Source organism: Myotis yumanensis, unplaced genomic scaffold (genome assembly GCF_028538775.1).
Source record: "Myotis yumanensis isolate MYYU_CA2020_CCGP unplaced genomic scaffold, mMyoYum1.0.hap1 SCAF_7, whole genome shotgun sequence".
Taxonomy (NCBI): domain Eukaryota; kingdom Metazoa; phylum Chordata; class Mammalia; order Chiroptera; family Vespertilionidae; genus Myotis; species Myotis yumanensis.
In genome coordinates, this window is record NW_027223758.1 from 54316260 (window position 1) to 54343726 (window position 27467).

Below are 27467 nucleotides of genomic sequence, written 5' to 3' on the forward strand. Positions count from 1 at the left end.
CTGAGCTAAGTTATACATTAAACTATTACTTTCCAGTATTGTTCAAAGACCCTCTCAAACAGCAGCTGTGTACCCTCCCTTGTTCTTTCCATGCCCTCATGGACTATTTATCACCTCAAGGAAATTCTGCCTCTGAACAATAAATCTTGCGTGCAACACTTTGTTCTGACGTGGCTCGACTATTTATCACCTCAAAGAAATTCTGCCTCTGAACAATAAATCTTGCTGCGTGCAACACTTTGTTCTGACGTGGCCCGTCTGTTCTTGGCAGAACGTTCCTCTTTTAGTTAACTTCTCATTCCACTTGACCGGCTACACCAACTTCATTCATTTACATGTGGATATCCAGTTGTTCCACAGCGTTTTTTGGAAAGATTGTTCCTTCCCCACCAAATTGCATTGGCACCCTTGCTTAGCGTGGGGTGTGTTGTCCCAGGCAGAGGCGGGACTGGGGTTGGGCTAAATGTAGCGGGGCGGAGACGTGGGTAAGGTGTGTTAGGCAGGTGGGAAGTCACTGTAATCTCTGACTCTGCGAGGAACCTGCCTGGGAGACTGGGTTCCACCAGAGCGTCCCTGAGATCTCGAGTCCTTTGGAAAGGTAAGTGTGCCCCTAGTTTGTTGTGGCGAGGGCGGAAGACTGGATGGAGCTCTGAAGCATGGGCATGGCTTTGACCCCAGACCTCCCCTGTGACAGGCATTTAAATCCTAAACCCATCCTGACCTGCATAGCAGGACCCTAAAGGATTTAACTGGGGAAATGCAACATTGCCTCATTTGAGGCAGGATGAAGGTGGCTTCAGGGACTCTGCCAGAATTTAGAGGTAAATTTGGACAGGTGTTTATTATTTTGCTAAGGCAATGGCACATTAAGCTTATAAATGGGTAAAATTTGTGGTACCCACATCATATTTTAGTTCATAGTTTACACCAATGGTTCTCAACCTTGGCTGCATATTAGAATCACCTGGGAATCTTTTTAAAATCCTGATTTCTGGGCCTCATCCTCCGGAAATTCTGTTTCTTTGTTACTAATGTTGTGGCCCCACCCCATAACAAAGAAACAGAATTTCCGGAGGATGAGGCCTAGAAATCAGGATTTTAAAAAGATTCCCAGGTGATTCTAATGTGCAGCCAAGGTTGAGAACCACTGGTTTACACCCTTACATGAATCCAATATTTTAGGAGCTTAGCACCTGTTTTTGAAGAGATATATTGTGATAGTATTGGTTTTAAGTTATATTGGATTTGTTGATATCTGGTAACTCAAGAAACTTCACAATTGTCAAGGAATCTGTAAACCCTTTGGCATATTTTAATCTTTTGGGTCCCCTTATCTAGTCATGCACTGATCAGATAATTGTCAGTCAAATAAAGTATCTCATGCTCCTTTGCTGGACTCTGGCCCATGATTGGAGATGGTCAAAGTCCAGTGCAAGAGAAAGAGACCAAGAAAGGCATGAGCCCTGCATCTGCCTGGTGCTCCCATCACTGTTACTTCCATTTCTCTCAACTGGGAATCTCAGCCCCTCTTATTATTTGGAGCAGCCATGAGTCACTTGGAGAATCTTGAGTCTTTTCCACATAAAACCACTGACAATAATGGTGTGATGGATGTATGTCATTGCTCTTTAACCAATGCTAATGGAAAGTTGAATACAAAGTGATCAGGAATCATGCTTCCTCTCTGCAAAAGTAAACTAAAATCTTATCTTGAAGTCCAAAAATTTTTTAAACCAATTGCACTCTCAGCTTTAAACAAATGTTAAACATTTTTAGTCATGACCCAAAGATGCATTCATTAACCTCAATTCTTGAAACACAACAGGTTTTACTTTTGTAGGAAAGCTATGAAATGTCAAAAATATCTTATTTTTAGCAGTAACAGGGAATGTAAAACCTTATTTCATTCATTTGACAGATAACAAATATCTTTTATTGTCACAGTAAAAAAAAAAAAAAGGTCATGTCGACATAAGAACTTCCAAACCTGTAGAGAATATTTATAAGAGTTTATTTGAGACAAAACTGACTATTGCTAGAGACAAGATCTCAAGTGCTCCCCAGAATGACAGTTTTCAGGTTTTTTTGCATCTGGAACCAAGGAGGGAATGTAAGGAATATTCAATGAAGGTGGGAGAGAGCAAGTGGGGGATTGGATTACAGGGGAGTTGACTACACTGTGCCCTCTTGAGGGTGGTCACACTTCAGGGGTTCTCAAAAATAGGATTAATCTAGCATTTCAAAGGTATGTTAGCTTAGACACATAAAAACAAGGGCGGGGAAAAAAAGGAGACATATGTAATACTCTTTGTAATACTTTAAGCAATAAAACAATAAAAAAAAAAACAATGGACAGGGTTTGTGTAAGGCAAAGATAAACCTTTTACTTAAAAAGTTATATGCCTTCCCGTGACTACTGCAGTGACCTGCCCAGTTAGGAGTTTATGACCCAATCACTCTGTGAGGTTACTTCCTATAGAACCCCATTTTTGTTCACAGACAATTTTAGTAGTTATTGCTGCATACATAACAAATTATCCTAAATTTTAGTGGCTGGAGATAGCAAACATCTGTTATCTCCCAGATGTTCAGGTCAGAAATCCGGGAGTGTCTTACCTGAGTGGTTCCGGCCCAGGGTTTTTCATGAAACATTAAACAAGGTATTGACCAGGGCTGCAGTCATCTCAAGGCTCACCTAGTTGTTGGCAGGCCTCTTAGATCTGCTTCCAAGCTCAGTCATGGCCTCTGCACAGGCTGCCTCCCAGCGTTGAGAGAGGGCAGACAGGCAGTGATCTCCCAACACATCACTCTGCCGTTTCTCTTCATTAGAAGCAGGATTTCGGTTACACCAATGCATGGTTACCAGGAGGATGTCATTGGAGGCAGCTCAGAGGGTGTGATGGAGACACTGGTGCCTTCAGAGCTCTGGGACTATTGACTTTTATAATGAATTGCAGCCTTGTTGTAATGTAGAAAATCTGAAGAGTCGCAGGAGAGCACATGGGTTGTTCTCTTACAGACTCTATTTTGATAGCAGAAATCATGGTTGTCTTTCTGCAGGCCATGGGGGATCAGGACCTACCAGGGGTTTTGGTGTCTGGATTTGAAGGGCCATCTGGTATATGTAAAGATCATGTTAGAGAGTTGCAGAAATACTTTAATCTCATTACCGTGCAAGACCTGCTAGAAAATAAAACACAAGTGGGTCCAAAGATCCAGGCTGTATATATCTGGAACAGAAAGCCAGCTATTGATCAGGAGCTCCTGCAGAGCCTGCCTGCCTTGAAGATTGTTGCCAACGCAGGAGCCGGTTTAGACCACCTGGACCTGAAGCTCATCGCCAGCTTTGGTGTGAAGGTGGCCAACACACCGCAGGCTGTTTCCAGTCCCACGGCAGACATGGGGATGGCCTTACTGCTGGCGGCAGCCCGGAGAGTGGTGGAAGGTAAATCATCTTGGAGATGCTGGTTTTTCTGAGAGATCAGATGGCAGACACTTATTAATACACTAGAGGCCCGATGCATGAAATTTGTGCAAGAGTAGGCCTTTCTTCCCCCAGCTGCTGGCACCGGCTTCCCTCTGGCAACCGGGACCTGGGCTTCCCTTGCAGCCCGGCTTCATCTGGAAGGTCATCCGGTCTAATTAGCATATGATGCTTTTATTATTATAGATGACAAATGTAATTTTACCTTCAAACTTCAAATCCTTTCCTGGCCTGATTTCTTTACACTGCATCCAGGATTTGGTGGCACTTGTTATTTGGAACCCCTCCTGGTCATTTGCAGCCCACTTGGTGCCCAGGCCCAGCACCAGGCCCAGTCCCAGGCACAAGTAGTTCAGCAGTCTGTCTGCTGGCAGCCCCACCAAATGCTTCTCACTCACATAACAGGTGGGAAGTGTGTGTGTGTGCGCGCTAATTCAGCACCACTGGGAAATGCCAGGGGGTCATTCACTGACTGGTCAGCATGCCACCAGGGGGTGAAGGCCTCCAAGTGAGTAGGCAGAATCCCATCTGTCCACACACTGGACATCTCTGGAGGCATCCCCAGAAAAGGCAGGGTAGCAGCTCAACACTCGCCCAGCCTCCTGATGGAGCTTTGTTGTGAAGGGATTGAAGAGAGAGAAGCAAGATGTAGTCTCTTTCTGTTTCTGATGCTGATTCACACACATACATATGCAGTCACCCACACATACTCACAGTCCCACACACAGTCACAAACATATACAGTCACACATATACACACAACCATACACACTCACACATGTACACAGTCCCACACACACAGTCACACATGTACATACAGTCACACATACACACATAGTCACACATATACAATCACACACACCCCAAAACCAAGTTTTTTCTTTTTTTAAAAATATTTTTTATTGATTTCAGAGAGGAAGGGAGACAGAGAGAGAGCTAGAAACATCAATGATGAGAGAGAATCATTGATCGGCTGTCTCCTGCATGGCCTCCCTGGGGATCGAGCCTGCAACCTGGGCATGTTCCCTGACCAGGAAATTGAACTGTGACCTCCTGGTTCATAGGCTGATGCTCAACCACTGGGCCCCAAAACAATTTTAACCAGAAATTCTTCCTTGATGTGAAAAGAATTTCTCTTTTAAAGCATTCCACCAGGAAGTGCTGGTTTTGCTATGAGGACACTGCCATTTGTTCCCTTTGATTCCCTGCAGAACCGTTTGTTAGCTGTCACATAAAAATGCATGACAGCCATGGTCTGCCACCAGCATCCTATACCCTTATGACTTTGTCAAAAGGTCCCAGGAAGGGTTGTGGGTTTCTGTGATGTACCATCTCCACTCTCCACTGTCTTCTCATGTATCTTAGGTCACCAATTGGCCACCTCACCAGATACAAAGAACTTTTCCACGAACTGGCTGGGCCAGGAAGTGACGGGGTCCACCCTGGGGATTATCGGCATGGGCAGTATTGGTTACAAGGTCGCTCAGCGGGCCCGGGCATTTGAAATGAACATTCTGTACCACAACAGGAAACGCAGGTGAGATTCAGAGTGGACTTGAGGTGAACGGAGCAGAACGTACACCATCACTGCCTTGAATGTGGCTTGGATGTATGACGCCCCATGTTTCATAAGACTCCCTACTCTTTCTTCCAGAAAGTGGGATTGATTGTCCAGAAAGGGATCATGGTGTTATTACGATTACCTAGAAATGTGACTGTGACTTGTTTCCATTAAAAAATTTCACCAGAAAGAGATTTTAACTCACCTATAATTGTTATTTTATTATTATTACTTCTCCAGTGATTTTTGACCATGGGAGATGCAGTCCATAACCACTGAGCAATTTGACTGGTACCTTTAGTACTGAGCTATATGCTCACCCACTCACTTATTCAATCTGAAAGCCATTTCCTTCAGCCCAACACTCAGTCCTATTGGTGCTGTCTCCAAACAACCCTCCAACCAACCCAAGTTGTCTCTCACTTCAGCTACACATACCCTAAGGGGCTGATGGCCTGCTCTTGAATGCCCAGTCCCCCCTGCAAATCAGCCAGAGGGTGGCCATTGTTCACCACCTTGCAGTGGCTTCCCATGACTGGAATTTCACATGGAATGGAATTCTGGCTGATGAGAAATTCATGGTGGCACAGTGAGCTGGGAGGTTTTATATCAGAGTTCATCCCCTTTCTCTTTTCTTTTTTAAAGGAGTTAATATTATTTATTTATTTTTAAATATTTGTATGAATTTTTAAAAAATATATTTTTATTGGTTTCAGAGAGGAAGGAAGAGGGAGAGAGAGATAGAAACATCTATGATGAGAGAGAATCATGGATTGGCTGCCTCCTGCAAGTCCTCCACTGGGGATAAAGCCCACAACCTGGACATGTGCCCTTGACCAGAATCGAACCTGAGACCTTTCAGTTTGCAGGCTCTATCCATTGAACAAAACCGGCTAGGGCTGGATTTTTTTTAGACAGTGAGGAAGGAAGAGGGAGAGAGAAACATTGATGAGAGAAAAATTGATAGGCTGCCCCCTGCATGCCCACTAATGGGGATCAAGCCTGCAACCTGGGCATGTGCCCTGGATGGGAATCGAACTGGCAATCAAATGGGATGATGCCCAACCAACTGAGCCACACCAGCCGGGGCAAGCCCATCCCCCTTTTCTTTTCTTTTCTTTTCTTTTTAATATATTTTATTGATTTTTTACAGAGAGGAAGGGAGAGGGATAGAGAGTTAGAAACATAGATGAGAGAGAAACATCGATCAGCTGCCTCCTGCACCCTCCTACTGGGGATGTGCCCGCAACCAAGGTACACGCCCTTGACCAGAATCGAACCTGGGACCCGTCAGTCCCCAGGCGGACACTCTATCCACTGAGCCAAACCGGTTAGGGCCATGCCCCTTTTCAGTCACTGCACAATGGACTGGGAATTGCACCAAGACAAATGGAGACAACTCTCAGTGTGATGAGAGGGCAAAGGCAGAGGCCAGAGTTCTCCAGGACAAGGTGAGTGCTGTGGACAGAGCATTGAGGAGGGAGCTGGGTGGGTTGGCCATTCATCTTTCCTCCAACTGTCCCCAGCTAAGACAGGTTAGGACAGGTTCGTATAATTTTATATTTCATATTTGTATGGCAGTGGTGGCTACCTGGGATGCTGTGACCTCCTGAAGCTTGGAATTTCTGTTGAGGAATTAAGTAGCTGTTTGGGGTGGCCAAAGCAGGAATTCAGATTGAACTGAAGTCAAAACACAGTCTTGCCTACATCTGACCCTTGGGTCCTCGCTCCTGTTTAACAGACAGCACACCCAGCGACTCTCCTGTTTTGTTTTTATTTTGTTTGTTTTTCTGGAAACTGCCATGTGTTTGCCCACATTCAGTGATGCTCTGACATGACTTAAAGTACGAGTCTGACGCACGGTCAGGCTTGTACCAGACTCTGGGGGTTCAAAGATGCACTAGAAGAAGGTCCTGGTCTCAAGCAGCTGTGGGTCTGATGTGAAATCCTGCAGACACTGAGGGCTCGGCTCTGAGAAGCCAGGTGCCCAGGGGGTTTCCAGGGCTGAGTCCCCGGCTCCCCTCAGAAAGTCCTTCCTGACACAACTTGATGAATTTCTCACTAGAGAAGGTGATTTTTCCTCCTTGTTCTCATAGGAAATCAGAGGAGGAGGAAGCTGTTGGGGCCACTTACTGTGAGAGGCTGGATGACCTCCTTCAGCGATCAGACTTTGTGATGTTGGCCATGAGCCTGACACCCCAAACCCAGCGGCTGATTGGGAGGAGGGAGCTGAGGCTGATGAAACCTACGGCCATCCTCGTCAACATCGGCAGAGGTACCGGCCTGCTGTCTGTGTGGCTAGGAAACCATGCAGGAGGAAAGCCCCCGGCTGGACTCTGAGCATTTCTAGTTAGCCTTTTCCCTGAGAGGCTGAAAAACCCACTTAGACTGGTGGGGTGGTGAGCTTCTATTTAGAAATATTTCTGATATTTGTCTTCACATCTTTTTGAACCTCAAATTAGTATTTAAAAAATGAGAACACAGCAGTTTGGGAGTTTCCAAATCCAAGTTCAGGCATCTACTTGGGGTGGGGACATCACAGTTTGATCTTCTAGGTGTAATTAAGCAAAATGTAAGGGGATGAATTTTCTGAGCCTTCACTTTAAAAAAATAACTTAGTGCTAGTTTAGTTATTTGACATTTTTGTGGTGCTGTATGTGTTTGTAGCCAGTTATAGGTTGCACTTGTGGTGTTTAGTTTTTTAGTGTGAATATAAAACGGGTATCTGGGGACTGTTTGGGGAGGTGGTGTGGTGAAATGAGCCAGTTGGTATCGAGGAGACTTGGCTTCCTTGCCTGTCAAATGAGTATGGACTCTGCGGGTTATTGGAGGGTTTGGTGCAACTCTGTCGGTGTGGGCTTAGCACACTGCATGGCCCCTGGTAGGCTCACAATGTCCAACAGAGAATCAGCAGAATGAAGTTCACGGTCTCTTTGTCAGACCTTGGACAGGGTCAGGATGCATGTGGTATAGCAGCTAATGTGACCAGCGTGTCTTTCCTGAGCACTGCCTCACTGTGGTGATCGGCGAGGACTTGTGTCGTTAACTCAGGTCTGTTAGTCGATCAGGATGCCCTGGTGGAAGCTCTTCAGACTGGAGTCATTGGAGCAGCAGCACTGGATGTGTCGTACCCAGAGCCCCTGCCCAGGTAAGGAAGCCAGACAGTATCTAGAGTCCTTTCCAAATGGAGGGGTGGGGTCCCCAGACAATCACCGCTCTGGCTTTTGAAGCTGTGTTCTCACGGTACTGTAGGGTCTTGGCTGGAGGGGCCTACCGGCCTCTGGGGACCTGTCCAGTTCTGCAGATGGTCTGGCCTCTGCTTCCACACCTCCAAGATCCAGGCGGTTAGGACTACAGCCCTGATTCTGTCATTTATTTTGAAACTTGATGCTGTTAGTCTTTCCTCCAACTTTGATATCTCTCCACTAAGCAAATTCCTATCAGCTGAATGGCATTATAGAGGTTCTGAAAAGGTGGTCTTGACACCCTTTTAGGGGGGAAGTCAAAACTATATTCATAATACTGTCAAATGTGATTTACTTTCCACTTATATTTTTTCACAAGTTTACTATTGACACATGGATATGTAATGACACTCTGACAGCTAAAGGAATATGTGCTTCTGTATTATTGTATGTATTAATGTTTTCCAGTTTTAACTTATAATACAGTAAATGTTGATAGTCTCCACATAAACAAATGTTCTTTGGGGTTTTCAATTTCTAAGAGTGCAAAGAGATCCTGAGAACAAATGTGTAAGCACCACTAATCCAGAACAAAAAGTAATTCCAATATAAATTAAGAATCATGAACATTTTAGATAGTTGTCCACTCAGAAACCTAGAAGTCATGTGATCACCCCTACTGTCTAGTCTGCTAAAATGAGGTTTTTATTAGATTCACTAACAAGTCACAGGGCAACTACCAGGGTTATATCCCAAAGTTCAATTTATTCCGATAGGTGGTGCTCCCAGCGTCCCATGTGAAATGATTTTTGTGACTACGAGATTCAGCAATTATTTTATGAATAATTTAATCTTTACACATCCATATTAATTCCTAATTTCTATATTATCTTTATAAGACAGACTTGAGGTTTCATCTTGATTTTTGGGGGGAGACATTTTGTTGTTGATTACTGTAAAAAAAAAAGGATTTTTCGGATTATTTAATCATACTGCATAAGTATTCTTTGCCTTACACAGGATTTACTACAAGATTATTTTTAAAAGAAAAAATTCATTCTCCAACAGTGTAAGGGGCCCCAAGATTATCTTCAGGCTTAATGATTTGGTAGAAAGACTCACAGAACTCAGAAACTCTTTTATACTCACACTTACAGTTTATTACAGTGAAAGGATACAGATTAAAGTCAGCAAAAGTAACCAGTGTATCAGGTGGAGTCCAGGAGAAAGGAGGCGTGAGCTTCCAGTTGTCCTCTCTCGGTGGTGTTGTATGGATAGTAGTTACTCCAGCAATGGTGTTTGACAGCACACCCAAGCCTCAGTGTCAAGGGGTCACATAGGCATGGAGTGCCCACATGCCTCTCCAGAGGTTACAATGACATAGAGTCGGCCGGGATACCAAGTGAGCAAAAACAAGCGTTCACCACAAATACCATTGTTAGCATAAGCTATCTTGCTGTGCTCCAGGTCCCAAGTATAAGGTGACACTCATATATCTCAAGCGTTCAGAAGTTATCTCCCAGGAGCCTATCTTTGAAGTGTGCAGGTTTGAGCACTCTAAGCCTGCTTGCTGAGTTAATCCTTTACTACATGGGCCATTCCGTGATCCTTGACCTAGGCTGTCTTACAGCAAAATGATCACATTTATTGAAGCATCTACATTTATTATAGTTTTTATATGACAGATAACAGCCAAAGTATCAGTATGACTATGCCGAACATTTGGAAGAGCCAGTTTGGGACAAGGATAGATTTAAGCAACAACTAACCCATCCTATAAAGCCATTACATGCATTTTTGTATTTTTGTAGTAGTTTGTTTGCCCGTTGATCTATCACTTTTTGTAACTTATGATGAACTTATGCGATACCCTTAGTGAATAAATTAGCTGCTATTTAGCTAAATCTAGTTTTTCCTTGGGCCAGTCATTTCCCATTGGTATCATATTCTGAGGGGGCTTTAACTCAATCTCCCAATACAATTGATCAATAATATCAGTATTATCATATGACTTATTTGCATGAGGTAGTTAAATTCTATCAACAATGCTAGTGTTACACCATATCACAATATGGTTATGGTATAATTCAATATCATCACATAACAAATCAATAACAATTACAGAGGTATTTTCTATGCTTTCTCAACAAAATTGGCTCTGGCCTCACCCTGGCTTGTGTGACTCAGTGGTAGAGCATTGGCTCATGCATTGAAGCGTTGTGGGTTTGATTCCCAGTTAAGGGCACGTAACCTGGGTTGCAGGCTTGACCCCCAGCTTTAGTTGGGGCACATGTAGGAGGTAACCAATCAATGTGTCTCTCTCACATTGATGTTTCTCTCTCTCTCTCCCCCTCTGTTCCACTCTCTCTAAAAATCAATAGAAAAAAATATACCCTCGGATGAGGATTAGCAAAACAAACAAAAAATTGGCTCTGGTCTTCACCCCAGATATTATTATGGACAGATGTTACAATTAGTCATGAGTCAGTTATCTCTGGGTTCCAAATCAGTTAGGACCGTGATCGGCAAACTGCGGCTCGTGAGCCACATGCAGCTCTTTGGCCCCTTGAGTGTGGCTCTTCCTAAGCCTTAGGAGTACCCTAATTAAGTTAATGACAATGTACCTACCTCTATAGTTTAAGTTTAAAAAAATTGGCTCTCAAAAGAAATTTCAATCATTATACTGTTGATATTTGGGTCTGTTGACTAATGAGTTTGCCGACCCACTGAGTTAGGACAAAGCCAGTCACTCTGTGTTTTCTAACATGTGCTGTCAGATAGCAGGGCCCACTGCCTGCCTGTGGGGAGGACAAGTGTTTTCAGAAGAGTTCTTATCCCTGCCAGCTATACTTCAGGATATGCCTTAAGTGGATCAGTCCTGGGGACTGGGGCAGTCATTGTGACAAGTGCCCCCAAAGAACTTCCATAGGTTTGGGGGTCCATAGATCCCAAGTGTGTGCCCCTTGAACCTCAATAGCTTGGATGGTCACATGGCTACTATGGCTTCTGTCTATTAAAATAGTCAGGAGTCACTGGTGGGTCAGGTTACAGCCCTTTCCCGATGCTGGGTTCTAGTGTTATCCATCGTTATGTTTAGCCTGCCTGACCCACTTCACTAAAAACCTCATCTTTCCAGGCTGACGCTCATCCTTTGCCTTCTTCCTGGGAAAAAAAACTCCCTCTAATCTGCTAGTTTCCCCTCTGGATGCCACTCCTTATCAAAGGTGCATTCTGCTTGTCCTATGACCCAGGGCCAGCACCTGTGACCCTAATGCCCTATTCTGTCTTGTGGGCCCATTGATCTACCACTTAATCCACCATGCATTTTGTGCTGTTATGTGCTAATGGCCTGGATGCAGTTAGAATATGTGTTTTGCACCACAAAATGTAAGGTTCCTCATACTAGGGTTAGATGAATGGTGGTCATACCTAGGTGTAATTTAGAGTATGCTATAAGCCTCCTGTAGCCTTCCCCATCTGTATTTCAGAGATCATCCTTTGTTGAAGTTGAAGAATGTCACTCTGACACCTCACATTGGAAGTGCAACTCATCAAGCCAGATGGCAGATGATGGAAAATTTGATTGGAAGTATCCTGGCTTCTCTCAATGGCCTTCCCATTCCTAATGAAGTGCTACTTAAATGATTTATGTGGGCTGAGAATTCAGAGGGATTAAATATGGCTTTCCCATAATATGGCTAATGAGAAAAATATTATTTTGTGTGTTGTCTTTATGTTCGAGTCCAATACATAGGTTGGTTTACTATCATTTTATCTGAAAAACTTCGAATAGTAACAATACTGATCATCTATTGAGAGCCTGGTAAGTGTCTTAATTGCATTCTCACTTTATCCTCAAGGCAGCATTACGAGGGAAGTTATCATCATTCATAATGAAATTGAGCACAGTTATGTGTTTAACATCCAGAAGTTGCAAATATTTGAATTTGGATTAAAACCCTGGGCTAGGTGTGTGCATTTTCCAGTGGGCTGTTGCTTTCCATTTTGTTAAATTCCCATAGCTTCTTGGATTAGGTAGCCTTCCTCATATTCTAATCACTGTTCATTTGTTTCTTTCAACATTCAAGCAATGACTATTTGTGGTAGGCAGTAGACAGATGTGAGAAGAGCAAGGACGATGGGTCAGGTACAGAAGGTCACTAGGGCAGAAAGCCCTGGATGCCTAGCAAAGGACAACTACAGGGTGGGACCTCCTCCCCAGGGTGACCTTGTCCCAGAGTTACCTTTCCTCCCTAGCATATGGCTGGTCATGGGTTTGGAAACCTGATCTTTCTTCCCTAGAGATAATATAGGCCTTAGCTGTATTTCAGCTCCAGGCCCAGAAAAGCAGCAAAACTAGCTATGGCTGACCTCAGGACCAGCTACATTGACTAATGACCCCCTCTCCTGATGCTGACCAATTAGTGGAGACCCTGACCCAGAAAGGACATGACTGGAAAGCTGTCCAATATTCTATTGAGATCTTCCCCTGGGACCTACCCTAAGATCTCCACCCTTAAAACCCTTAGAACAGCGGTTCTCAACCTGTGGGTTGAGACCCCTTTGGGGGTCATATATAATTACATATTGTTTTTGTGATTAATCACTATGCTTTAATTATGTTCAATTTGTAACAATGAAATTGGGGGTCACCACAACATGAGGAACTGTATTAAAGGGTCGCAGCATTAGGAAGGCTGAGAACCACCAGGGAAAAAGAAGAGAGGAGAAGAGCCCTGACTGTTTTGGCTTAGTGGATAGAGCGTCGGCCTTAGGAAGGTTACATAAACTGAACTCCCAGCCGTCTCCTGGTTTGCACGCTTCCAAGAGGTAAAAATTCACCTTGCCGTCTGGCCCCGCCCGCCGCTCCAAGTCCCGCCCACCCGTCCTCTAGGCCCCGCCCCTCCCCTCACGTCACCCCGCCCCGCGCCTCCACACCGCTTCACACGCGCGTCGCCCAGCCCCGCGACGCCCCACCCAACGTCACTCCGCCCCGCACATGCGTCACCACACCTCGCGTCGCCCTGCCCTGCCGCTTCTCATCGCGCCTACCCGTCCTCCAGGCCCTGCCCCGCCCACGTCGCCCCGCCCCACTCCGCACGCACGTCGCTCCACGTGCACGTAGCCCCGCCCCACATCTTACATTCCGCCCCGTCGGAGTCGCTCCCCTCGTTTCCCGCACCGCGGATTCACGTCCCGCCTACTCGGCCTCGGGGCCCCGCCCCACTGCACGTCGCCCCGCCCCGCGTCGCTGCACGTCGCCCCGCCCCACGTCGCTGAAGCTCACGGTGCTCTGCCCCAGGACTCTCTCGGGGGCTATGTGGGTGGCGGCCCGTGGGCTGTGGGGACACCCTGCGGGGCTCTGGACGGTACTCGGCGGCTGCAAGGCGGGGCTTCTTCCTGGCGGTGTCCGAGGCCTGCATGGCTCCCCGGTCTCCTGCGGCAAGAACCTGCTCAAGAAATTTGCCTCGAAAACCAAGTACGGAGTCCCTGGTGCGGGGTGTGGGGGGGGGGGTGGCGGGGAGGGTGGTGGTGGTGGTGGTGGGTGGTGGTAAGGGTTGGGGGCGGTTCACTCACGGTAGGGAGGGGCAGGGGCAGGGAACCGGGTGGTGCCTACCCGACTGGGGTCCGCGGAGGGATGGCGGGGGTCCACGAGGCGGGGGGTGGAGTCCACGGACGGGCGGCGGTGCCCACGGGGCGGGCAGGGGGCCCACTACGCTGGGATCCGCGGACGGCGGGGTTCATGGCACCCCTTCAGCAAGTGCAGTGTTTGCTCATTAAATTAATGATTATTGAAAGACCACCAGCAATTCCACTTTGTTAACATTTGCGTTTTTCCTGTCCTTTTACAGTTGAGATATAGTCGTCTAAACATTGCCAATAGTATGAAGCAAAAACGATGTATATTTTGCGTTTATGTTGATTCTTGTTACCAGTACCGTTTTTCAGGAGAGTAGTTTCATCAGAAAAGAAAATTAGAAAAACATGAAAAATTTTCTTTCCATGTTAATGCTTTTCTTGCGGGTGGGCTTAATTTGAGAAATAAATTTGAAAGTTTGTCAGGATAGATTTTTATGGTAAGAGAGATAATGAAATATATTAACACCTATGCCACTTTTGTAGATATATGTGGTAGATATTTTTTTGTTTTAATAGACTACTTTTTAAAAGTTTTAGATTTATGGAAAATTTGGCAAAGATGGCACGGAGTTTCCATAAAACCATACCCTTGTATTAACTTCTTACATTATTAGTCTGGTACATTTGTTATAATTAATGAACCACTATTGACATGTTATTATTAACTAAAGTCCATGCATTATTTACATTTCCTTCGGTTTTACCTAGTGTCTTTTTTCTGTTCCAGTATCCCATTCAGGGACCAGGTAACGTGGTCATCATCATCTCTTGACTGTGGCAGTTTCTTATACTGCCCCTGTTTTTGAAGACCTTGGCAGTTTTAAGAAATACTGGTTAGATATTTTTAGGATGGCTCTCTGTTGTGGTTTGTGTGATGTCTTTCTCATGGTTATACTGGGGTTATAGGTTTTTGGGAGGAAGACCATAGAGGTTAAGTGCCATTTACATAACACCCTGTCTGGGGCACATGCTGTCACATGGTTGATCACTGTTGATGTTAGCTTTGATCACTGACTGATTTGTTCTATCAGGTGTATCCACTATAAGGGTACTTACCACCCATTCTATACTGTCGTCTTTGGGGGGAAAGTCACCCTGTGCAGCCCACTCGTGAGTGGCAGTTATGCTCATGAATTATTTGGAATTCTGCATGGGTGATGTGTCTCTTCCACATCTATGAATCCTGTTAGTACGGGCTCATCCTATATAATAAAAGGCTAATATGCAAATCGACCAAACAGCAGGATGACTGGTTGCTATGATGTGCACTGATCACCAGGGGGCAGACGCTCAATGCAGGAGCTGGTCAATGAGGATTGCTGGTCAGTGTGCTCCCACAGGGGGAGCGCCGCTCAGCCAGAAGCCGGGCTCATGGCTGGTGAGTGCAGCAGCAGTGGTGGGAGCCTCTCCCACCTCCACGGCAGTGCTAAGGATGTCTGACTGTCAGCTTAGGCCTGGTCCCCTAAGCCGGCAGTCGGACATCCCCCGAGGGCTCAGTCTTGGTTGAGGGACCCCCTCCCAAGTGCACAAATTTCATGCATAGGGCCTCTAGTAGGTTATAATCCAGTACTCCTTTGTTTTGCTCCACTTGTTCCAGTTTGACCATTGGGAGTTCTTTCAGTTGGATCCTATATCCCTCTGGTTATAATCATTATGGGGTTTGTGGTGGCTTTTACATTTTTTATTTTCATACTAGAGGCCTAATGCATGAAATTCATGCACGGGTAGGGTCCCTAGCGGCTGCCGGCTGGGGCCTCCCTTCCCTTGGCTGCCTGCCACCGCCACTCCCTGGTGGTCAGTGCGTGTCTTCCAGTCAGTCTAACTCCCACCCATGGGGACAGTTTGCATATTAGCCTTTTATTATATAGGATTTTATTTTTTTGTTTGTTTTGGTAATCCTCACTCAAGGACATTTCTTCCATTGACTTTTAGAGAGAGTAGAAGGGAGGGAGGGTGGGGGAGAGGTAGAGAGGGAGAGAAATATCGACGTGAGAGGGATATATCAGTTGCTTGACTCCCACATGTGCTGATGATCGGTCCTACAACCCAGGTACATGCCCTTGACCAGGAATTCAAATGGCAACCCTTGCTCTAACCACCGATCAGGATTATTTTTAGCACTTCCTTACTTTGTGGCACTATAGGAAGCCTCAGTTCTAGAATCAGCCATTTCTCCAAGGAGTTCTGGTTCCTCTTGATGGAGAATGACCTTAGAAGCCATGATCTGAGAGCTGAGTATGTTCATTGCTATTAGGGTGTCTGTCTTTTAGGCCCTTTCAGCCGACAAAGCAAAAAAAATAGGAGTTTATGTTAACTCATATATATATACCATCTGTAAACATTTCTGTATGCCACCATCTGAATCTGTTGTATGTGAAACTTGAATTCATATAAATCTCCAACTCTAATTCACTATCACATGGACCATTCTAGTTTCCTTTCCTTGCTCATCTGGAACTCCCCCTCCCCCCTGGGCGCACCACTGAGAAGCACCTATATACTTAGTTGTTCAACCCCAGAGTCATTCATCTACACCTCCTGGAGATAGCTCCATCAGGTAGAGTGCAGTGCTCCCATGCAGTTGGGGAGGTGTATTGTTAAGACCCTCTTTCTCTACCTTTGGAACTAGAAGTAGACTGTGAGTAAAAATTATGAGGTTGAGCCCAGCCGATATGGTTCAGTGGTTGAGCATCCAACCCATGAACCAAGAAATCCTGGTTCCATTCTTGGTTAGGATATATGCCCAGGTTTGGGCTTGATCCCTAGTGAGGGGCATGCAGGAGGCAGCTGAATTATGTCTTTATCATCGATGTTTCTATATAGCCCTCTCCATTCCTCTCTCTCTAAAATCAGTAAAAACATTACAAAAAAATTATGAGGTTGAATTGAAACTGTCTTCTTTCTCTCCACTGCAGCGCATGTTGTTGTCAATTCAGTAGATTCCCAGTCTCATAATATCAGTGTCTAAGTTTAGCTCCTTAGAAATAGTTCTGGTATCATAAGCTCAAGTTAGCATATATAACTTTTCTCTAATTTACTATCAGTGTCTAACATAATTCTTATTTTCTCGCCATAGAAAGAAGTTTTGGTATGAAGGCCCTTCCCTGGGCTCTCACTTGGTAAGTAGAGTGGCAGCAATGAGCATGAGGTTCCAGAAGTCGGCAAGGCTCCAGCCTGGCAGTCCTTCCATTTTCATGTTGGAGAGGACAGGGTCTGCAGGGGTGGGACTGGTTGAATTGGTAACATGGAATTTGGACCTTCAAAAAAAATTACTGACATGAAAGTTTTCCAGAATGTCATATCTATGATCAAATTCTGACACAGTAATGTCCATTCAGTTTTTATTTTATTTTATTTTTTAAATATATTTTTATTGATTTCAGAGAAGAAGGGAGAAGGAGAGGGAGATAGAAACATCAGGAATGAGAGAGAATCGTTGATCGGCTGCCTCTTGCACGCCCCCCACTGGGGACCAAGCCCACAACTGGGGCATGTGCTCTTTTTTTTATTTGACAGGAAAACAAACTTTATTGAGCCCCCCGCCCTAGTTCTCTTTCTCCTGTACAGTCTTGGTTCCCTGTAGATGCCCAGTCCGGCGAGTGGCAATGAGAGCCACTTTTTGGCCAGCAGGGGCCGGGGTATGTGCTCTTGACCAGAATCGAACCTGGGGCCCTTCAGTTCACAGGCTGACACTCTATCCACTGAGCCAAACTGGCTAGGGCCATTCAGTTTTTAATGTGTGTGTATAAAACACACATATGTATAGATACATTGCGCAAGTTTATGTAATTAATGACTCTGGGGACACTGATAGAAAAAAATAAACTGTGTATACTAAAAACCATTGAATTGTACATGTTAAGAGGGAGGATTTTATGTGTGGATTATATTTCAGTAAAAATTTTTTATGAAAAATATTTACTGGCAGTAATTTTTTTAAAATATATTTTTATTGATTTCAGAGAGGAAGGGAGAGGGAGAGAGAAATAGAAACATTAACAATGAGAAAGAATCATTGACCGGCTGCTTCCTGCATGCCCCCTGCTTGGGATTGAGCCCGAAACCTGGGCATGTGCCCTTGACTGGAATTGAACCCGGGATCCTTCAGTCCTCAGGCCAATGCTCTATCCACTGAGCCAAACCAGCCAGGGTAGTAATTTTTTCTTTAAAAAATATTTTTATTAATTTCAGAGAGGAAGGGAAAGGGAGAGAGAGATAGAAACATCAATGATGAGAGAGAATCGTTGATCGGCTGCCTCCTACACACCTCACACTGGGGGATTAGGGGGATCAAGTCCATAACCCAGGCATGTGCCCTGACCGGGCATTGAACCCTGACCTGGTTCATAGGTCAACACTCAACCACTGAGCCATGTCGGCCGGGCAGTAATTTTTATCTTGGAGGAATGCTAGGTAAAATCTGGAAGGATCCAGCTCTGTAAAATAAACTTATCTTAAAGCTAAGGTGGTTGAGTGTAACATTTGTTTCTTGTTTATCAAGGTGTTCAAATGCTTCCCAGCTGCCTTTATTGTAAGTTAGTACAAGTTTAATGTATAATCTAATGTTAGCCTTTGTGTCTGTTCTTCTTAATGCAGACTTACAAGCCATCCAAGTTGGAACTCTTAACAAAGAGCACGTCAAAGAAAACCAGGAAGGAAGACCACGTGCGCCTGAGGGCCCTGAATGGCCTCCTCTACAAAGCGCTCAGTGATTTGCTGTGCAGCCCTGAAGTGAGCCAAGAGATCTACGACCTGAATGTGGAGCTGTCCAAGGTAGACTGCAGGGGCCAAACAGAAATGGGACTGAGGATTGCTGGCCTAACCGTTAGGAAAAAGGCACCAGGTCACTCACAAGGTCTTTAGTTTGGGTTGTAGGAGTGTTGCTAAGGGTGGCCATTTAAGTACTGAAGACAGATGGAGGGGATGATTGTGGTACGAAATCAGGGAAAGGAGCACCAAGTGTGTGGTCAGACGCCCAGAAAGTGTGATGACATGGAGCAATCGAAGACCTGTGGGTCAGATGAGAAGTTGTTATGTCTGCCTTTGTCTTGGAGTAAAGACAAAGGAGGTGACTTTCTGCCATCTGTCCACTTAGAGCAGTGGTTCTCAACCTTCTGGCCCTTTAAATACAGTTCCTCATGTTGTGACCCAACCATAAAATTATTTTCGTTGCTACTTCATAACTGTAATGTTCTACTGTTATGAATCGTAATGTAAATATCTGATATGCAGGATGGTCTTAGGCGACCCCTGTGAAAGGGTTGTTCAACTGCCAAAGGGGTCGTGACCCACAGGTTGAGAACCTCTGACTCAGAGTGAGTTTAGCCAAAGGGAAGTAGTGAGGAGAATAGTGGCAGTTCAGGTGTTTTCAGTGAATTCTGTGGGGTCGGGGTCGGGGCCTTCATACCAAAACTTCTTTTTATGGCGAGAAAATAAGAATTATGTTAGACACTGATAGTAAATTAGAGAAAAGTTACATATGCTAACTTGAGCTTATGATACCAGAACTATTTCTGGCCCCACTTCCTCAGCTGAGAGTGTGTGCAGGAGATGGTGGCTTGTGATAGTGCATCTTGGAGCACTAGCATCTCGGGAGGTGGACATGCTATCTCATTAATTTTCATCTCCTGTGCATTGTTTGTGGAAAACCCACTTAAACTAAAAGGGATTTGCTGGGGGTGGGGGGGCGTCAGGTGTCTTTGACCTCAGACTTCTCCGCCTGCCGTGTGTACTGGAGGACAACTGGCTCTGCTGAGCAGAATGCACACACCCAGGATACCCTGAAGCGATTCTCAGCACATATGAGGTGAGGATGCTTTGCTTGCCAGGTGTGTTTGCTTTTGCAGCACCTGGAATTTCCCAGCCTGTTTCATGATGTATTTTTGCTTTTGAGGGAAATTTTGGAAGCATTTTCTTTTTTTATTTATTTTTTTCCTCACCCGAGGATTTGTTGGTGGTTTTTATTTATTTACTTATTTTATTTTATTATTTTTTAAAATATATTTTATTGATTTTTTACAGAGAGGAAGGGAGAGAGACAGAGAGTTAGAAACATCGATCAGCTGCCTCCTGCACATCTCCCACTGGGGATGTGCCCGCAACCCAGGTACATGCCCTTGACTGGAATCGAACCTGGGACTTTTCAGTCCGCAGGCCGACGCTCTATCCACTGAGCCAAACCGGTTTCAGCTATTTACTTATTTTAGAGAGAGAGAAAGAGAAATATCGACCTCTCGGGTGTGCACACCCCGACTGGAGACCTAGCCTGCAACCTAGGTAGGTACCCTGACTGGGAATTGAACCCGTAACCCTTCGGTGTATGGATGATGTTCCAACTAACCGCTACCCAGGCAGGGCTGGAAGCATTGTCTTGAACTTCAGAGTATAATTTACATTTTCATAAAAGCCATAATCTAGGCAAGTGTTTCTCAGTGTGTGGTCCTCGATCCCTAGGGGGCCCCAATATCTTTTGGGGGTTCATGAGGTTAAAGCTATTTTCATAATAAGATGTTATTTTCTTTTTTCACTGTGTGGACATTTGCACTGAAGCCACCAGAGGACCTGTAGTCATCATAGCTTCATGCCACTTGCTCACATGAGTGCTAACCTGTAGGCTGAAGGGTCCTGGGTTCAATTCCAGTCAAGGGCACGTGCCTTGGTTGCAAGCTCGATCTGGCTGAGGTGCGTGCAGGAGGCGACCAATCAGTGAAACATCGATGTTTCTCTCTCTCTCTCTGTCTTTCCCTCTCCCTTCCACTCTCTCTAAAAATCAATGGAAAAACATCCTTGGATGAGGATTTTATTTTTTTTTTATTTTTTTTTTATTTTTTAAATATATTTTATTGATTTTTTACAGAGAGGAAGGGAGAGAGATAGATAGTTAGAAACATCGATGGGAGAGAAACATCGACCAGCTGCCTCCTGCACATCTCCCACGGGGGATGTGCCCGCAACCCAGGTACATGCCCTTGACCGGAATCGAACCCGGGACCTTTCAGTCCGCAGGCCGACGCTCTATCCACTGAGCCAAACCGGTCCTGGCCTTGGATGAGGATTTTAAAAAAAGAAAGAAAAAAGGGAATATCCTTGATGGGTAAGTAAAAGTTACTAATATTATTAAATTTTGACCCTTAGGTGCATGTCTTTTTTTTTTTTATGTTATTTTTTACTGATTTTAGAGAGAGGAAGGAAGAGGGAGAGAGATAGAAAGAAACATCGATGAGAGAGAAACTTTAACATTGATTGGGGATCAAGCCCGAAACCTGGGCATGTGCCCTGATTGAGAATCAAATGGTGACCTCTTGGTGAATGAGCCACATTGGTTGGGCAAGAATACTTGTCTTTTTAGTATTGTATGTGGTGGGAAGTATGCATGGAGCCCCTGCTATGTGCTGAGGTAGGGTGGCTGTCCCTGGGAAGAATGCTGCAGGTGGTGAAGTAGACACTTTTTCACTTGAAGGAGCAAGAGAACCAACTACAGTTTTTGAGATTTGGGTATTTAACAGACACTTTCTGCAAATTGGCCAAATGAACCTGTCACTTCAGGGAAATCAACTGACCATACCTGTTGCCAATGATAAAATTCAGGCTTTGAAGTAAAAATCAGAATTTTAGAAAGCATAACTACTGCTGCGAATTTGACAGCTTTCCAATAAATACTGTTAAGTACTGATGAGATTGGTGGTGATGCCAACAAAGGCAGTGTTGTGTGGTGAAATGTGTCAGTCAACCTTCCAAAAATCTGTATCACTTGCTGACCCAGTGTTTCCAGATGACCAGTGTGTGAGGTTACAGAACCATGCATAGGGAAAGGTCAAAGTCCATTAGAGACCGGGGAGTTTAGTGTGACAGTGAGGCATGTTCATTGGTTTCAGATTCCACATTGCAACTAACCTTTAAAAAACTATCACGTGTTGAGTTTTTGTTTAGTATCAAAAAGATCCATATTTTTCTTAAGGGTGTTCATATAGTCCTTCATTTTTCAGTAATCTATGCGGGGCCAGATTTTCTTCTTATATTTCAACCAAAATAACATCAGAACAGATTGAATGCAGATGCAAATATGAGAATCCAGCTGTTTTTTCATTAAGCGGGGCATTAAAGAAATTTGCAACTGTAATATATTACTCTTTTCAGTAATTATTTTTGGAAAATAACAGTTATTGCCCATTAAAAATGTCTATGTGAATGTTTGGTGGGTTTACTTTATTTTTAATTTATTTATTGCTTCTGAGAGAGAGGGAGAGAAAGAGAAAGAGAGAAACATCGATTTGTTGTCCCACTTATGCATTCATTGGTTGATTCTTGTATGTGCCCTGACCAGGGATCGAACCTGCATGACTTACCAGATGACTCTAACCAAACTGGTCAGGGGCCTAGTGGGTTTACTTTAAATGAATTAATAAATACTTTTAAAAATATATATATTTTATTGATTTTTTACAGAGAGGAAGGAGGAAGGGAGAGGGATAGAGAGTTAGAAACATCGATGAGAGAGAAACATCAATCAGCTGCCTCCTGCACACCCCCTACTGGGGATGTGCCCACAACCAAGGTACATGCCCTTGACTGTAATCGAACCCGGGACCCTTCAGTCCGCAGGCCAACGCTCTATCCATTGAGCCAAACCGGTTAGGGCATAAATACATATTTTTAAATTTTTTATTTTAATTCTTAGTATGGTAAATATTGATGAATATAACCCATATAAACAAAAGGTCTTTGGGGTCCTCAGTAATGTTTTTAGTGTAAAGGAATCCTGAAGTTTTGAGAACTGGTGAGCTGGGTGATAGTAAAGAAGTTATTCAGTTTTTTCCTCAGGCTTATAAAAAGTCCAGAAACCCACCCAACCAGCACTCAGAATTGGAATCCCTCCTTCCTGCTTCCCTCTGCTTTCTCTGTGGCTCTCACCTCTCACCATATAGCATCCTGCGTTGCCAGGAGAAGGACGCAGATGTTGAGAAGTCAGAGTTGTACAAGGAGCTGGTATTTTCACATCATCTGTGTAGCTCTCTTGCATGGTGATCACTGACACCTGTCACTGTGATCCCTAAGAGTCTGTAAAGGTGTGTACTAAAGAATGGTCAGTTAATTTGATTTTTACATTTAACAGAAACAAGAAAGTGAGAAATTTCCAACAAATGTTGAGATAACAGTATTGTTTTCTAATTGATTTTTAGGTAGTTAAAAAATTTAGTTAAGCATAATGTTTTCCCAACTCTGATCAGCCAGGGTTTAGTGTAAAGGTTTTTTCATAACTGTGTACCTAGATCTGCTGTCACTGAGTAAATACACTTTACGTCACAGCCACATTTTCACTGGATACTTGCACCCTTATTTACCTTTTATCGGCTTGTTACATGACTGAATAATACAGAGATCACTTCTGTGTGACATCTGGGTGGTTGGGGACTGTGTTGATGTCGTTGCCAATGTATGTCCATTGGATAGAGGATGAAACATTGATGGGTGGTTAGTGACCAACCATGGAGGCCAAGGCCAAAGTGATGCCCAGGAGGGCATCTAGGTTTATTATATTTTTGTTATAGTCTTCACCCAAGGATATTTTTCCATTGATTATTTTTAGGAAGAGTGGAAGAGAGAGGGAAGGACAGAGAGACACTTTTGATGTGAGAGAAACACATCGATTGGTTGCCTCCTGCATGGGCCCCAGTCAGGGCTTGGGCTGGGGAGGAACCTGCAACCAAGGTATGTGCCCTTGACCGGATTCAAATCCGGGACCCTTTGTTCTGCAAGCCGACATTCTATCCACTGAGCCAAACCGCTAGGGCGAGGGCCTCTAAGTTTAGGTCAGTTTATTTACAGGGATCTCAATAAATAATTGCATTTAGGGAATTAAAAACAGTTGTGATGATGATGCATTTCTTGTCCCTTTTGTAATGTGCAGTTGGCTAAAGACCTTTCTGGGCTGACATTTTCATTTTTGAATAATGTGATAAGCAAATCTTATTTCTTATGTCTTTGTGAGATTATCACATATTTTTGTTTCTGGCACTCTCACACCTCTCCTGTAAATGTCACCTGCTACAGCACTAATCTGCATTGTCTCTCTCCAGGCATCTTTTGATGTCCCAGCAGACTCTGAGGAACGTGCCACCAATAGTGTTTGTTCAGGACAAACAGCATGCAGCTCTAGCTGAGGTGAGGCCTTTAAATCATAGACTTTATGAAGTAAACTTTTACATAGGTGAGGTTTCTAAAAAGGTAATGCTTACCATTTACCAAAGTAATACTTGAAAGGGTACAAATGAAAAGACAAACTCCCATGCTCATTCCCAGCCTGAGTCACCAGATGTAACCTTATTTTCTGGTTCTAATTTTTTTTCTTTTTAATACTCACCCCAGGATATGTTTTTATTGATTTCAGAGAGAGAGGAAGGGAAAGATAAAACATTGATGGGAGATAAACATTGACCTGTTGCCTCCTGTACACGCTCTGACGGAATTGAACCCGCAGCCTTTCAGTATACGGGATGACACTTCAACTAATTGAGCCACCCGGCTAGGGCTTTAATTTTTTTTAAATATGTTTTTATTGATTTCAGAGAGGAAGGGAAAGGGAGAGAGGAAAAAAAAGAAAGAAAAAAAGAAAAGGGAGAGAGGGATAGAAAACCAATGATGAGAGAGAACCATTGATCAGCTGCCTCCTGTACTGCCCCAACTGGGGATTGAGCCTATAACCCAGGCATGTGCCCTGACCAGGAATGGAACCATGACCTCCTGGTTCATAGATTGATGCTCAACTACTGAGCAACACCAGCCGGGCCTGGACTTTAACTTTTTTTTTAATGCTTATCTCTGTAACTCAACTAGTGAACCAAATCTCCAGTTCTTGATTTATAAACTTGAGGCAGCCAGAGCTACCCTCCTGTGCTTACTGTCTTCTCTCATTTCCTGGATTGCAATCCACCTATGGTTATTATTACTGTTGCGGATTCGCGCACTGGTGGAGTCCCTTGGCCTGGCTTGCGAAGATCAGGCTAAAACCAGCAGTCTGACATCCCCCAAGGGGTCCCAAATTGCGAGAGGGCGCAGGCCAGGCCAAGGGACCCCACAGGTGTATGAATCTGTGCACCAGGCCTGTAGTATGCATATAAGATCTTTGGTTAATCTCTTCCCCCCCTCTCCCCTCCTCTCTTCCCCCTGAGATTCATCAGTCTGTCCCATGTTTCCATGCTTGTGCATTGAGCGTCTGCCCCCTGGTGGACATTGCACATCATAGCTACTGGTCGAACAGTCACTTAGGTTTTTATATAGATAATTATTAATCCTCACTCAAGGATATGTTCTTATTGATTTCAGAGAGAGAGAGAGAGGAAGGGAGGGGGAGAGACAGAGAGAGAAACATCAACTAGTTGCCTTCCATACATACCCCGACCGAGGATCAACCCACAACCCAGGCATGTGTCCTGACCAGGAATTGAACCATTGACCTTTTGGTGCATGGGATGATGCTTAACCAACTGAGCCACACTGGCCAGGGCCAGTCCTGCTTGTTTTTCTTTCTGCTTATCTTCGGGTTGTACAGATTAGTTATATGTCTGGTCCAAGTTCCTGTCAGAGCGTGTGTTGGGAGTCTTTTCTCCCAGTTTGTCTTTGTTGTGTCAATCTTATTTCTGGTGTTTTCTGTGCACTAATTTAACTCCTGGTTCTGCTTCTTTGCACATTTATAATTTTTATCGGCGTCCCTGGGTGACACTGCTTTCTGTTGCTGCAGAGTGACGGGCTGTCTGGGCTTGCACTAGAGCGGACACTGCTCCAGGAAGGCTGACTTGGTGCTGGCCTGCTTTTTCCACAAGCACAAATCCTGTGGCAAAACAAGCATTTTACAAAACAGTAAATGTTACTTACATAATTCAATTAATATCCAATTGTTGTTAGTAAATTTTACTAACATTTACAAATTTCAGTGGTTTTTAAAAACTGTTCATCATCAAAGAAAATGTGATTGTTAAAATAATAGGTGTTTGAAAGCACTGGCTATTGTATGGTCTCGTCTTTGGGAAAGTATTGCTGTAAGAAGTGACGTAAAGTGCACCCGGAAGGCCTGTGGCCCAGTGCAGGGTGCACGCAGCTCTGACGCAGCACTGCGGGTGTGGTTGCTGAACTGCCTTCTGTTCTTTTCCAGGTGGATCGGTTACTGGCAGTTGCTGATTTTGGACCCCCTGATGAACAAGAAGACCTCACACAAAGTGACTTCAGGTGATACATGTGGACGTGTGCTCAGTTCTTGGGCAGATGCAAGGTGTGAGTGGCCTGCAGCAGCTCAGGTGCCACTGTACCAATAATAGAATGAACTAAGTTTGCATCAAGAAATGGCCCCGAATGTGGCCTAGTGTGCTGGGCATGTTTAATTAGGGGAGGGAGAATGAAAATGTGTCTAACGACCATGCAAATGGCTGCATCAGAATTGTCAAGGCCTGTGCCACACACAGGCACCGAGAGTGCTGGTTGAGTGGTCCTGGGCTGGAGAGTGCCAAATCCAAAACTCACTGTCCTATCCTCCACAGTTTCCATTAGGTAGACCTTAGGACAGTTCAGAGGCCATGGGTGTGGAAAGGTGAAGCACTAGCCCAGGAGCTCCCATGAAGTTTCTCTGGCGCTTCATCTGTGCTTCTCCCTTCCAGGGACCCTGAGGCCCCAGATGTTCCATCGCCATGTGACGCCCTGGGCCCTGCCGTGCACTCGAGTCTGTATGGGATTGATCATGAGGCTCTCAACAAGCAGATCATGGAGTACAAGAAGAGGAAAGAGAAAGGACACAGGGGTGAGAGCCCAGCATGGCTGGAGCCAGAGCAGGTGGCTGAGCTGACAAGGCAAATGACAAGGAGGAAGAAGGCCAAGCCTCGTGTGGACGATGATCTCTCCCCCAAGAACTATCCATGGGGGTTGGTGAGTGAAGACGACCTGGACGATGATGGGGCCCTTCAGGAGGAGTTCACCCCAGTACAGGAGTGGGAGCTCCGAGAAGCAGAGCAGAAACTGAAGGCAGAGAGAGGAGGTGACAGAAAGGACTGAGGTGACTTAATGATCACAAAGGGTGTGGGTGTGAGGCTTCAACTCTGCACCTGATGGAAATTCTGCTTTGAGAAGCACAGTCATTTCTAGTTTTTCACAGGAAAGCCTTTGTAGGATGTGTAGCTGAGTTACACCAGTTATCTCTCTCAGCCCTGCTATTACTGGTACTGTGGAAAGTAAGATGGCCTGTGGAAAGTGCATAAAAACCTTTTAGATTGATGACAATAGGTTGATCCTCATTATTTGTGTACTCCATATTTTTAGGTTTGCCTACTCATTAAAATTTCTTTTTTTAAAGATTTTAAATTAATTTTCAGAGAGAGGAAGGGGGAGAGGGGGAAAAAAAAAGAGAGAGAGAGAGAAACATTGATGTGAGAGTGCAACAGTGATTGACTGCCTCCTCACACCCCAGACCGGGATTGAGCCTGCAACCCAGGTATGTGTCCTGACCAGGAATCAAACTGGCAACCTTTTAGTGCATGGGATAGCATCCAACATTTGAGCCACACTGGCCAGGGTTCACTAAAATTTCTTTGTAACCCCAAAATCAATACTTGGG

General features: G+C 44.6%; 2 protein-coding genes across 3 annotated transcripts; both read left to right on the plus strand.

The window, feature by feature from the left end:
• Positions 1-515: 515 nt before the first annotated feature.
• LOC139014597 (glyoxylate/hydroxypyruvate reductase B-like) lies at positions 516-11930 on the plus strand. Of its 2 annotated transcripts, none has more exons than XM_070421559.1 (6): positions 516-598; positions 3061-3445; positions 4850-5021; positions 7142-7320; positions 8097-8193; positions 11719-11930. In XM_070421559.1, the coding sequence occupies exons 2-6, from the start codon at positions 3064-3066 to the stop codon at positions 11873-11875; spliced, it is 987 nt and encodes a 328-aa protein (XP_070277660.1). In that variant the 5' UTR covers positions 516-598; positions 3061-3063; the 3' UTR covers positions 11876-11930. The 2 variants fall into 2 exon arrangements, with proteins under 2 accessions (XP_070277660.1, XP_070277661.1); XM_070421560.1 differs by having other exon boundaries at positions 8106-8193.
• Positions 11931-13505: 1575 nt separating this feature from the next.
• On the plus strand, positions 13506-27205 carry RBFA (ribosome binding factor A). Its single transcript, XM_070420512.1, has 7 exons — positions 13506-13709; positions 16947-16989; positions 18467-18643; positions 19564-19676; positions 23947-24031; positions 26019-26092; positions 26518-27205. Exons 1-7 carry the CDS (start codon positions 13549-13551, stop codon positions 26906-26908), a joined length of 1044 nt encoding a protein of 347 aa, XP_070276613.1. The 5' UTR covers positions 13506-13548; the 3' UTR covers positions 26909-27205.
• Positions 27206-27467: the final 262 nt, after the last annotated feature.

Coding starts and splice junctions, on each gene's coding strand:
- RBFA (XM_070420512.1), top strand. CDS start 13,549: ATGTGGGTGGCGGCCCGTGGGCTGTGGGGACACCCTGCGGGGCTCTGG. Junction 13,710..16,946: donor AAATTTGCCTCGAAAACCAA/GTACGGAGTCCC, acceptor TTCTCGCCATAG/AAAGAAGTTTTGGTATGAAG. Junction 16,990..18,466: donor CTTCCCTGGGCTCTCACTTG/GTAAGTAGAGTG, acceptor TTCTTAATGCAG/ACTTACAAGCCATCCAAGTT.
- LOC139014597 (XM_070421559.1), top strand. CDS start 3,064: ATGGGGGATCAGGACCTACCAGGGGTTTTGGTGTCTGGATTTGAAGGG. Junction 7,321..8,096: donor CCTCGTCAACATCGGCAGAG/GTACCGGCCTGC, acceptor TCGTTAACTCAG/GTCTGTTAGTCGATCAGGAT. Junction 8,194..11,718: donor TACCCAGAGCCCCTGCCCAG/GTAAGGAAGCCA, acceptor TCTGTATTTCAG/AGATCATCCTTTGTTGAAGT.